Here is a 13109-nt window from a genome sequence, read left to right on the forward strand (position 1 = left end):
CATGCAGAGAGACGGCCACGCAGCCTGATCCCCGGATCCCGACACTGTGCCCATTGTGGCTGGCAGGCGAGCAGGCGCTGGTCTTATACAGTGAGACACAATGCGGTTCAGTGGTCGTTTGGAGAGGACAATGGGGCTCTTAGTGGGAAGTGTGCGTGACTCAGTCAGATTGCTAACTGCAGAAAGAGGCGACGGGCAAGCACGGGCCAGGCACAGTGCCTACACAAACACATAAGACTTACAGACACACACACACACACACACTAACAGACCTGTGGCGCAGTTGGCCGTATAGACGCACAGAAGCTCCAGCACCGCCTCCATGGTGGGGTCGTCCAATAGGAGCCAGGGCCAAAGAGCATAGAGTGCCAGTGTTAGGCGAGCATCTGTGGCCACAACCTACACACACACAAATACAAATGGATTATACACAGACACACCCACACGAAGGCATGTGCATGATTACAGATGCATGCAAACCCTGATTTATACAACGAGCACAAACACAGATGGCGGCAATCAACGTAAGATGTTTCGATATTTTCTTAAGTGTGCAGGAAAAACACACGGGGAGGAGAATAATGGCAGGAGAGCCTCCCTGGCTATTTAGTCCAAGGTAACCACCAGTGACTGAGAGGCCACTTAGAAGATGAAAACCAGCTAATATGCTCTATAAGTAATGTCATTACAGGGTTTAAGAAGCTGAAGTTGCTGAGATGTTAGCAGGGCCGTGCACATTTAGGTGGATCTCATTTGCAGGCACAGCATTGGTACTCTGAGGGTCCATTAAAAAACAATTAGCAGTGAGGAATCTTCAGTGAGGCTCACTTTGCATTCATCGTTGCGGTAAAGAGCACTCCGCAGGATCTCCACAGTCAGCTTGACTTCCTTTAAATAGCCTTCTTCCTGATAATACAGAAAAGACAAAAACAAACACCGATATGTTTAAATGTTCGAGTAGAAAAACATCTTTACTGCTCCATAACAGCAAGCGGACTAACTGCTGGGAACTACCACAGATATAGTCAGAATATTTATCCAGAAACTCACTCATGTTGAATTCAGATTGTTATTGTATCCAATGGAGGAAAAAAAAAACAGCAAAGAAATGCTGAGACTGGAAATTTCCAGTCAGTCTCTTTCTCACCTTTTTGCGGTGCAAAGCCTTGCCGGGTCGGACGGACTCCAGGTGGAGCTGGGAGTGAGTTTGCTTCATTTGCTCCACACAGCTGTCAATTAGACCAGCTGGAGGAAAAACCCAGACAGACAGAGTTCAGAGTGGGACATCATATGAAGAGTTATAATGAGATATCCACCACGACTGACAAAAACATAGCTCTCAATGATGTCGTAAATTGAACACTTGATTGAAAGGTTAACTTGTAATGGCAGGGTGCGATTTGTGAAAAAAATTGTTTTTGTTTTTTATTCATGAAAATAAATCACGAACCATACTGGGGCCGATATAGACGAGGAAGCTTGTTAGGCTATTTCTTGCAGCTGGTAAAAGTAACATTTATAGAATAATTGTGAACTTTAATACAATAATTTCATGTCTTGAACTTCACCACTGGATTTGCAGGAATATTTCAATCCAATTTTTAAAATTCAATTCATCAAGTAGCGCCATATTTTCACTCTCTTGCCTTGTCCTTTCCTCATGCGGACACATACAGTAGAGGATGTGTTCATACACAACAAAAGAAAATGTTACATGCTAATTCAACATGCCAGAATGAATTCCCTCTTTCAGTACCATGGATAGCGCCACTCAGCCAGGCGTGCCAAAACTACGGCGGCAAATAACGATTATTTTCATTGTCGATTATTTTCTTGATTAACTGATTAGTTGTTTGGTCTATAAAATGTCAGAAAAAAATGTCGATCAGTGTTTCCCAAAGCCTAAGATGACGTCCTCAAATGTCTTGTTTTGTCCATAACCCAAAGATGTTCAGTTTACTGTCATGGAGGAGTAAAGATCACAGAAAATATTCACATTTAAGAAGCTGGAATCAGAGAATTTTTACTTTTTTTTTTCTTAAAAAATGACTCAAAATGATTAATCGATTGTCAAAATAGTTGGCGATTCATTTAATAGTTGACAGCTAATCTATTAATTGTTGCAGCTCTGGCCAAAACACTTTATAAACTACAATATTTAATAAAAAAATAATCACAAAATGCAACAGCACAACATGCTGTGAACATAAAAATAAGCTTTGATGACAGACTATCTTCTTCTTCTGCTTTCCTGTGGAGGGGTCATCTGCGGCGTGTCGCCCCTCTTTTAGTCACATATCCGGACAGGGAAGGAGGACACACCTGGTCTGTTTACTGAGATGAACAGCAGACTGTTCAGCGTGGAGATGTTCATCACGTAGCCTAGATGCGGTGTCACCTCTACTGTCACACAAGCGCTGACATTTCTGATTTTATTGTCGCTTGCACTGTACTAGACTGCTCTCATGTCGCAGCTCTTTACTTACAGTAGATATATTTTAAAATATGTTTATTTTAGGTATTGGTGAAGTAGCATTAATCACTATGAGGGGGGGGACATATTTTGTCCCCACCGGTTATAAAAAATGATTTAGCAGAGGCAGGGATATATAGACCAGAGGGAGGGAAATCACAACCTGGGTAATGGATGAGGTTTTCAAAACTTTTCCGGTGTCACACGTGTCTTATGGGGAACCACCAGGCAACAAGCTAGTGACCCATTTTAAAATGTTCAAAGAGTTTGTAACAGGTGGCCGCCTGAGGTGTGGGGAATTACCTTTGGCTGCGTGGCTTTGAGCTGTGGGACTGCAGGCTAGCAGTGTCATCAGAGCTCTGGCTGTCAGCTTCTTCAAAGGGTCCTGATGGGTCCTCTTATCAAAACTCTGGCATCAACAGTCAGAGAGGGACACAGTGATCATTCATGACACATAATCAAAGAGAAAAAAAGTAATCAAGTTTAGTTAATTCAGATTACCACTCGCCTCATATACACGTACCTGCAGTAACAGTTCACACAGCTGGCTGGCTGAGGGACCGCTCACAATGTCAGACAAAGCAGCAGCGTGTTTAGAGTTCGAGGTCGTGACCTCTACACCCAGACTCTTTGTCTCCTCTGTGAAAATCGTACTGAGGAACTGCAAAGCCGCCGTGTGGAGAAGAGAGTCTGCGAACTTCTCATTCACACACACTGATAATGTTCCTGCAGACACACACACGGGGCAAATAAAAAAAGAGAGAGTTGGTCTTTTAATGAATGACACTGCAATGCATACTGAATCACGGAGAAGACAAAATGGCAAATCCATTGTTTAAATCCCCGACAGATATTTGTCCATGACTGAGGCAGTATGCGCTGGCGGCGAACACACTAATCATTTGAATGTGTATGCAGACGCCCAGATGCCATAAACAAGTACACACGGACATAAATACAAGCACAAAGGCTCAGCATTCATCTTTTACTGGACTCATCACATTTCCCTGCTGCGCCATTAATCACAGAGGAAGATGAGTAGGAGGAGTAGAGGTAGTGTAAGGACAGGATGCAATTATCCTATCCCAGCATCTGTTCAGGGAAGTTAATACACACTGTAATGATGCAACAAAGGTGGTATTATGATAGAATTTATTTATTTTTTGTACCAGAATTATATCTAAAATGCAAATTCTGGTTATTTAGTGAGTTACTACAATCGGCATAATTACCCTAATGATGATTGTCAGTCTTTGTGATTTGAGGAGAAAAATCACTTTACAGCCAGATTTCATCATGTACCAAGATCTTGATTCTTAAACCACAGTGGGATATTCAAATTAAATGAAATCTATTATTATAAATTGTGGTAAATTATCCATAATAGATGCTTATAAAGCAAATCTGCAGGTTAAAGCAGAATAATTCATTTTGTCTCTTTCACTCTCTCGCTTTAACATAATGCACACGCACACACACACACACAGATACAGCGCAGAGAATCTGTGTACCTGCAAACGTCCGCCAGCGTCTCCCCAGCGCAGCAGAGACAGATGGGTACGCTGCCGAGCTGTCCCTCCTCACCAGAGTAGCCAGGAGCATAAACACATCTGCCCAGCACACACAAACCGTGTCCCGGGTACCAGCGTCTGAGGGGGGAAAAAGAGTGAGTCACAAATTTTATGACACGAGACAGCCACAAAGCCACACACAGATCACACTGCAGGGAGAGTGGGATACTTGTATGAATAGGAGTATGTATTTGAAGCATCGTTGGATGTTTTTTTCTGATCAATAATGGTAACATACACAATAGTATATATGGGACATTACTAAAAATGACGACTTCCATTTGAATTTAACATCCAGGCTTCTGACCTAATCCTTTGGTATCCAGCATGAGCACTGCCACCAGAGTAGTCAACAGCTGTTTCAGGAAGTCCATCTGGCCAATCAGCTCCTGGCTTACTGCGACACACGAGCGCAGCAGTTTGGAGAAGCTGGACAGGAACTGAAGTAGGGTGACAAACTAGAAACACAAACGCACATTCACAAAGGAGGACTTTTTTTTATAGATTAACCACACATGCATGCAAACAGATTGTACCAACCATGTCATACTAGCTCATCAGGAAGGAGGTTAAATAACACTCCAAACTTGCGCTAAATTTTGGCGAGGAAAAACTGTCATAGCCATTTTCAAAGGGGTCCCTTGACCTCTGACCTCAAGATATGTGAATGAAAATGGGTTCTAAGGGTACCCACGAGTCTCCCCTTTACAGATATGCTCACTTTATGATAATCGCATGCAGTTTGGGGCAAGTCTTAGTCAAGTCAGCACACTGACACACTGACAGCTGATGTTGCCTGCTGGGCTGCAGTTTGCCATGTTATGATTTGAGCATATTTTTTATGCTAAATGCAGTACCTGTGAGGGTTTCTGGATAATATCTGTCATTGTTTTGTGTTGTTAATTGACTTCCAATAATAAATACGTACATATATTTGCATAAAGCAAGCATACTGTATTTGCCCCCTACCATGCTGATAAGAGTATTAAATAATTATATTACAAATCTCCCTTTAAGGTACAATTTGAACAGATAAAAAAATGTAGGATTAATTTACGATTAATCACGATTAAATATTTTAATCAATTGACAGTCCTGATGAAAATGGATGCATATTAACAGTAAGAATAAGTCATTCTATTTTAAAAGCAAATTTTCCAAGCTGCAAAAACAGTGGTATGCTTTGAGTATAAGCTTGAATATTCCACCCACACCAAAATCTGGAGGTGCCCTCAGACAACCTCGCGCTGCACTGAAGCAGCGTACTGTACCAACCCACGTTTTTTATGCTAAGTCATAACAAAAAAAAAAAGTTGAAAAACTCTTCAGAAGTGTCTATCACAGTGTTCCTCACCTGGATCTTGATGTCTTCCCTCTCTCCTGGTAGGACGTTGGGTGTCTTCAGCTCAGCCAGACATTTCTCAATGGGCCCAACATCTACCAGACTGAGGAGGAAAAGAAATGTGTGTGTTTGTAAGAAAGTAGCTAGAGGGGATTAGAGCTACAATTAACATGAATTCTCTACTGATATACATGTTTATTTAAATCATCTTTAATCATTATCAAAAATGACATAAATATGTTACGGCTCAGTGTGGATTTTACGGCTTTTATTTACACTGTAAAACGTCTCTGGCAACACAAAATGTTTGATGTTTTTACCGACTACTAAAACAATCAGTTATCAAACTATAAAGAGTTTTGAAGATGTAATCTCTCTCTTTTCCCTGGGTATGTACAGGTGTATGTATATATAAAAGGCATGTATGTACTGTATGTGTGTATATATATATGAGTGCATGCCATCATACTAGCCTACTTTTTTTCTATTCGATCAATCGACTCTTCATTTAACCAACTACACACTAAACATTTCAGCAGCAGACTGAATATAACAAGTAATGAATTCCTACTGAGAGTACTATAAAGACATTCTGAGTTTTATTCAACACATTGGAGGGGAGAGTGTGTTCATGCGGTCGGAGCATGTGGCCTCTCACCTGGCCAGCGCCTGGAGGAGCTGGTTGTGTCGGATGGCAGTGAGGGTGAAGTCTGGCAGGATGGCCAGCAGGTTAGTCAGCAGGCCACAGTGGGCCGTCATGAGGTCGGGAGTTACCATGACGACGGGCTCCGCGGCCGAGGGCTCGCCCTGTCGGGAGTCTTGGGAGGTCGCCGAGTCGCTGGTGTCCGTGTCGCTCTGGCCTGTGAGACACATCAATAGACAGCTAATAGAGATGCATCCCCAATGGCTCACACACTGAGTCTGTCTCTGACCACATAATCTAGAAACTGAGGTAAAATACAGAGCGCAATGTGCTAATGTAACATGGAAACATAAATATACAAATGTGGGGAATGGTTTTTGTTTATAATTTTAAAAAAAGGAGGTTCTAAAGGAAAATATTGTGAAATGTGATACTATTACTGTTAACGCATGTGTGCACGCAGACACACACTCTCTTCCTCTCTGTACCAGTACCTTGAGCCATCAGTCTGCTGACAGGAGTATCTTCTGTGATGCTCAATGGTGAGGGACTCTTAGGGGTGTGTGGCCCCGAACCTCTGATCTGTAACGGACAACATGAAGCTGTGAGGATCCACTTGTTTATTTCCAACGTGTTAGTGCGTGTGCATGTCTGAAGGTACGAGTGCATCGCTGACCACGGTGCTGGATGTGGAGAGGGAGCTGGAAGGTCTGCTGGAGTCGATAGCGGGCGCCGGTGGATCGCATCTCCAAAACCACAGAGAATTCTCAGAATCTAGACAAGCACATACGCATAATGACACGTTAACATAAACTAGGAAAAACTATTGATGAATGATGAAACACAAGAATTGAAAACCTACCCAGTGAATTGCTCTCCTGAGGTCCACCGGTGGCGGCAGCACGAGGTTGCAGGTGGAACGTGTACCTGCCTTGGTAACATTTGGAGGCGGAGAGAGCCACATGTTGGAAGTAGTGGCAGTGGTAGAGCAGAGCCTGGAGCGCTGGAAGACCCACCAGAGACACACCAGACACCTCGTCATGGACACACGGGTGCTGGAAGAGGAGAGTGTGAATGTGGGGAAGATGCAGAGATGAGTGACTGTGATATGACTTCCACTGATAAGAACAGGGCAAAAGGGAAGAGAGGTGAGAGAAAGGACAAAATACAGAGGGGTTGAAGGTAAAATCCAGCTGGGCTTAACTTTGTCTGAACCCTTCACTAGATATTTTCATAACCTGACCTGCCAGATGGTTTGTTTCAAAGAACCATCTGAGAAGCCAGCATCGGAAACTGTTTGGAAAAGGGCAGGTACTTTCAAAAAAATACTTGGCAGACTGGATGAACCATCTATCAATCAAACTCTTGCCAAAACCAGTTGGGAGAAGAGTGAAAACATATTTTCTATCGAGAAAAGCCTTCGGTGCCGTTCTTTGCTCTTCTATCAATGAAGAAATACTCTCCAGTTGTGATATGACTGATGCAGCATCGACGCTAACTTATTCAGGAGCCGCCATTGTTGTTTAGAACGAACAGTTGCCTCGACGTGTTTTCACACACGCCTAAGCCAGACCCGTAGCTGCCAGTAGTTCTGTTCAAATTGCCCCCAAATTCACTGGATTTTTAAAGAATATATATCACTCTAAAACTTATAAACACTAACAAAAGTGAAAAACTGTCAAAATGTATGGTCTTTAAAGAAGAATAATGTATGTTTTTTTTCTTACAATTTTATATTTTTGAACTTTATTTATCCCAATTCTATTTTTTTAATTATCATTGTTATTTCTATTTATTTCTCTAAATTCATTTCCTTCTTTCTCTGTACCATTATGTTGAGTACATGTATGAACATTTGAATGTTTTTTCAATAAAAAAAATAAATAAAAAAAGCTGCCAGTAGCTCTTCTCAGGATGCTGATTGGTCGGTGCACTGGTTTGCCAGATACAAACGCATTACTTGGTGTGATATGTGATCCTGCGGTTCTCGTGTGATCTTGTGACATTGTGAGAACCCCGCTACCATGCAAGGTAAATATTTTCAACCTTCAATATTAAAATCTTAAATATACTTTACAAGACTGTCATTTTTTTCTAAAAGCCCCTGCAAGGAGATCACAACATCTACCTTTTTAATTTTTTTTTTCTACGTGGCCTGATTTCAGCCTCTCTTTAAAAAGATAATAAATACATTTTAGTAATGGACACTGAAAGAGAGGGAGCGAGAGAAAACATTTCATGGTCTATAAAAGCTTTTTAACTGGTTGGCAGAGCTGCTGACCTGCCAGTGGGAGTCCTTGGCCTCCTCTGCGTTGGCAGGCATGGGCATCACCATCAAGTTCTGCAGGATAAATGCAGCCTGGACACAAAAAAAAAAGAGACATGCACACACTGGGTCAAGTTAGACTGCATCAGCAACAGTGCCATCTGCCTGTATTTGGCTGGTAATACATAAAAGACCAGCCACATTTTCTGACCATAGAAGAAATAAAAGTGAAATTGGCTTTACTCTTACTCGTGTGTGTGTGTGTGGAAACAACAACAGTTTTAAAAATGTACAATAGATGGGGTTAGCTTCTGTCAATCATCTCTGTAAATACAATAACAGTCTGCTGTTCTATATTTTGGCCCAGGACTCCTCAAAAGGAGGTTATTTATCTCCTGTGCAGCAATAAGGAAAACAATGTTTCTGGGTTGCACAGACAGTAGAGCAGAGATGCAGCTCTAACATCGTACCTCTCTGCGGACCATGCTGCTCTCCTGCTGATCCAGGAGGATGTTGAGCAACGTGCCCCACAGACCTCCGCTGATGTTCTGACAGCTGGCACACAGAGCCTGGCACCCGCTGGGCACCGAGGACAGAGCTGCGCCTAAACCCAAACTGGCAAACCTCACCTGAAACGAGAGGGGGAGACACAAATTTGGGTGGATGTGTGAGGAAAGAGAGAGGGAAAGGAGTATGGTGTAGCTGTATATACATCGGCAGACTAAGCAGACTAGCATTTTAAATTGATGATGGCACAGACAGACTTCTACCTTGTCGAGGGAGCCCTCTTAGACTGACTTGTGTGAGGACTTATTTTTGGAGACAGACAGAGAATTTGGTATGACTAGCTGTCATGTGCTTCTTTTTGTCTGCGAGTTCTTGCGCAACTCTTATGGGTTTCATTTTGTCCCAAAAGTCAAGCATCTAGAAACTTCATTTTTATGACAGAAAGAGTTTATGAAGTTTAGCTGAAGAATGAACAGTGAACGGCTAAATACTGAAGACTTGAGTGTCATGTATACGTATAGTTTACATACGTTTAATTGTTTCAGTTATTATAACTTTAAAGTTGCATTGTGTAGGGTTTAGCGGCATCCAGCGGTGAGGTTGCAGATTGCAAGCAACTGAAACTTCTCCCGTGTGCCAAGCGTGTAGGAGAACTACAGTGACGGACGCAAAAATGTGAAGGGCCCAATCTTGAGCCAGTGTTTGGTTTGTCATTCTAAGGTAACGAAAACACATTCTTATTTTCAGGTGATTACACACTAAAGAAAACATACTTATTAATTGGGGCTGTCAAAGTTAATGCGATAACTCTCGGAGGTTGTAGCGGGCTCAGTTTTAAAGCTAGAGAGAAGATACTGGCATCATGTGAAACTAGAAAACCTAAGGAATCCATTAGCAGTACCATACTAGCTTGTCGTGAAGGAGGCTAAATAACACTCTAAATCTGTAATTTTTAAAGGGGTCCCTTGACCTCTGACCTCAAGATATGTGAATATAAATGGGTTCTATGGGTACCCACGAGTCTCCCCTTTACAGACATGCCCACTTTATGACATATAGTACATGCATATTTGGACTAGTCATAGTCAAGTCAGCACACTGACAGCTGTCGTTGCCTGTTGTTGTGTTCGAGTTTGACATGTTATGATTTGAGCATATATTTTTATGCTAAATGCAGTACCTGTGAGGGTTTCTGAACAATATCTGTCATTGTTTTGTGTTGTTAATTGATTACTAATAATAAATATATACATACATTTGCATAAAGCAAGCATATTTGTTCACTCCCATGTTGATAAAAGTATTAAACACTTGACAAATCTCCCTTTACGGTACATTTTGACCATATAACAATGTGTGATTGATTTGCGATAAATCCCGATTAATCATGGACAATCATGCGATTGAATATTTTAATCAATTGACAGCCCTAATACTTATTAATATTATATTCCTTTTTCTGCCAATAGATCCCCCTAAATGTTACACACTGTTCCTTTAAGAGAATGAAAAGCTGGAGACTCTTCGTACCTCTTGATCGCGGTCGACCCATAGTGGAATGAGCCAAGCCAAACCAAGCTGAGAGGCACTGGCTTCCTCAGCAGCTGCCTCATTCCCCAAAGACCACTGGGATATGTAGTCCTGATGCAGACAAAATAGAGAGAAAAACACTGTTGTGGTTCCATTCCAACATATTTTTATACTGTGTAGTCTGGTATCTGGCTGTTGAAGGCGCAGACTTTCAGTACTTGCATCGATTCACTGATTTCTTTCTAACCAGCATCCTCACAGCGGTGTAAACATTGTTGATACTTGCCTTGTCCTTGTTCTCGATCATCATCTCATGGGACAGGTGAAGCAAGCAGATGACGGCATTCTTAGTCACACCTTTCCCCATGAAAGACATGGAGTTGCCTCCCCACTCCACATAAAATGAGGAGATAACCTGTGTAAAAGGACACAGATCATATTGGGGGTGTTGAATTATAGAACACTGTGGTGCTATTGCATGTTTCCCATCCATTCTCATCCTGCAAAGACAGCTGGCAGAACTGCAAGTTATTTGGATTTACAGTAAGTGGTGTTATCACATGTTGCTCCCTGTTTCTGGCAAAGACGACTGAACAAAGGGTACCTGAGTTAGTGATTATTACTGAATGCTTGTCATGCAACTCACTGCATCCAAAAGGAAAGCTAAATACAGCGGAGACTAATTATTTTGCTTTGATGTGCCATCAGGATGTGGGACTGCACTGAAGAGCAGATGAAGAGAGACGAGCCCAAGGCCTGCTGAGCTTTAGGGCCCTACAGTGCCGAGAGTATCAGGTGAGAGGTGGGTTAGAGGGGTTGAGAAGACGGGGGGTGAAAGTGTTAGCTATCTGATTGTTATCAGTGAGATGAAAGTAGCCACCAGAGATCTTGACTGAAAAAGGGAAATTAACCTTCAGTCTTCATGCGATCGTAATTCATGTCCATGAACGCTGCCCATTAAAAACAAACCAAATGAATAAGCATAGGTGTTGCGTTAACGGGATGGTCTATTCCACCGGGGTCTTCATTCCAAATGAAAAATAAAAGTTTGGACACTTCTGTGCTGAGGACTGCTGCGCAAGCTGGTCTACACCGTGTTACGCTATTGTTTTATGGACTGTTGAACAACCGAACAGATGGAATAGGCAAGGTTGATTAATCTCATCAGCATCTTCACAGTGTGGCATATCTAATCAATGAGATTTTTTACTCATTGCAATGCACGTCCTGTAACCGCACTTTGCTTAGTTTTAATTAATTCCTCAGAAAGTACTGTGCTTTTCCCTTTTATTCCTTTCTGTAGGCAATCTCAGCTCTGATAGGAGGAGGCTTGCATGCAACACATGAACATATGCACACATACTCTCACACACAGACACACACACACACACACCTCTAATAGCCCACTGAGATACTTGGAGCAGAGCAAGATGGGCTCCAGGTCAGAGCAGTGGGAGCTCCAGCCAGGCTGGGCAGTCAGGCTGACCATGCCCTGCAGTGTCCTCTCCAGGCTGGGAAGGCCATAGAAACGCGGGGCGTCGGACACCCGCAGGCTCTGAAGCAAACGGACTGCCAGCTGGCTCTTGAAGGGGCCCGCTAATGCCAGACATAGCCTGGACAGACGGGGAAAGGACGGAGTGAGAAAGAGCGAGACACGAGCAAAACCAGGCAGACAAGAGGCAGAAGAGAGAGGGGAAAAAAAACAAGACAAGATAACGTTAACAATTAGCATTCCAATTCTTTTTCATAAGCCCGTGGCTTTTTGTGTGTTTGGCATTCATTTTCATGTTCTAAATATCTAAGCTAGTCAGATTTCCATCACAAATGAACTGAAATAAGCACTTCCCCTACAGTGGAAGAACACTTCACTGTGTTTTTTAATCCTCAAGATGATTTTAATCACTTTTCTAACCCCACAGGAAGGCTGAATAGCATTAACATGAGAGTGACTCCCCTTTTCTATACAATGTACAATACAGTAAGAGTGATCATTATTGCACTTTCATTCATTTTTCATGAAGAAATGTGGAAAAATATTGTGGCATTTATAATAACTGTGCCTCCGTAGCGCTGAAATATACTGTATACCTGTAGTTAATGCAGAATGTAGTACTTTGCTGTATGTTTTATAAGCAGATAAAACCAAAGTCTACGCATTCTAGTATTATAATGTAAAAAAAATGCAATTAACTTTCAAAACTATACTTCAAATGACAAAACAGTTTCATTTAAAACTGTAAATTGCAATAAAAGACACAAAGACCCGTCTTGTCTTGTGACTTCCCAGTGGAGTGTCACACGTTTTTTGGGTGAAACAAATCCCCCTACCTGTCAGTGGTTTGTGCAAGTCGGAGGAGTAAGATGTTAAAGAAGCTGGTGAGTTCTCTCTGCAGTCTCTGGCTGACATGGTTCTTCAATTCCTCCGGCTCCCCCGGGCTCTGAGTCGAGGTCTGGGTCTCCACACCAAGCAGCAAATTAAGAAGGGATGCGGTCTCCTGGAAGATTGATCGATGGATGGACATAGATTAATTTGTTTTTGGTAGGTTGGCTGGTTTGCTCTTTTGTATGCCTTCTTGTACTCCGTTAACCGCATACACATCTTAAAAACACATCCCTTGTTCAGGGGGATAATCAAGTTAGATTTGTATTAATAGTGAAATCTAATCTATCTGCCCGACCTTTCTAAATTCAAACAGACCCATGGAGGGAAGATGTAAAAAAAGGTTGACAGGTGTATTTGAAGCAAACACCTCCTTCTTAATACTTCCACCCTTTCC

The 13109-nt window shown here is 42.2% G+C and overlaps 1 protein-coding gene across 2 annotated transcripts in view; it reads right to left on the reverse strand.

Moving 5' to 3' along the window:
* rttn (rotatin) overlaps positions 1-13109 on the reverse strand; it is a 36348-nt gene that overhangs the window by 4516 nt on the left and 18723 nt on the right. For both annotated transcript variants that reach the window (XM_074622521.1, XM_074622520.1), the window contains exons 27-44: positions 12661-12827; positions 11726-11945; positions 10619-10747; positions 10333-10443; positions 8766-8924; positions 8311-8388; positions 6892-7084; positions 6706-6803; positions 6524-6611; positions 6045-6246; positions 5399-5489; positions 4352-4502; positions 3985-4122; positions 2997-3199; positions 2777-2882; positions 1148-1245; positions 829-906; positions 273-399 (exon numbers count right to left, since the gene is read on the reverse strand). In XM_074622521.1, the coding sequence (XP_074478622.1) occupies positions 273-399; positions 829-906; positions 1148-1245; positions 2777-2882; positions 2997-3199; positions 3985-4122; positions 4352-4502; positions 5399-5489; positions 6045-6246; positions 6524-6611; positions 6706-6803; positions 6892-7084; positions 8311-8388; positions 8766-8924; positions 10333-10443; positions 10619-10747; positions 11726-11945; positions 12661-12827 (2437 nt within the window). The remainder of the gene's footprint in view (positions 1-272; positions 400-828; positions 907-1147; positions 1246-2776; positions 2883-2996; positions 3200-3984; positions 4123-4351; positions 4503-5398; positions 5490-6044; positions 6247-6523; positions 6612-6705; positions 6804-6891; positions 7085-8310; positions 8389-8765; positions 8925-10332; positions 10444-10618; positions 10748-11725; positions 11946-12660; positions 12828-13109) is intronic.

The sequence above is a fragment of the Sebastes fasciatus genome, chromosome 21, assembly GCF_043250625.1.
Source record: "Sebastes fasciatus isolate fSebFas1 chromosome 21, fSebFas1.pri, whole genome shotgun sequence".
NCBI lineage: Eukaryota > Metazoa > Chordata > Actinopteri > Perciformes > Sebastidae > Sebastes > Sebastes fasciatus.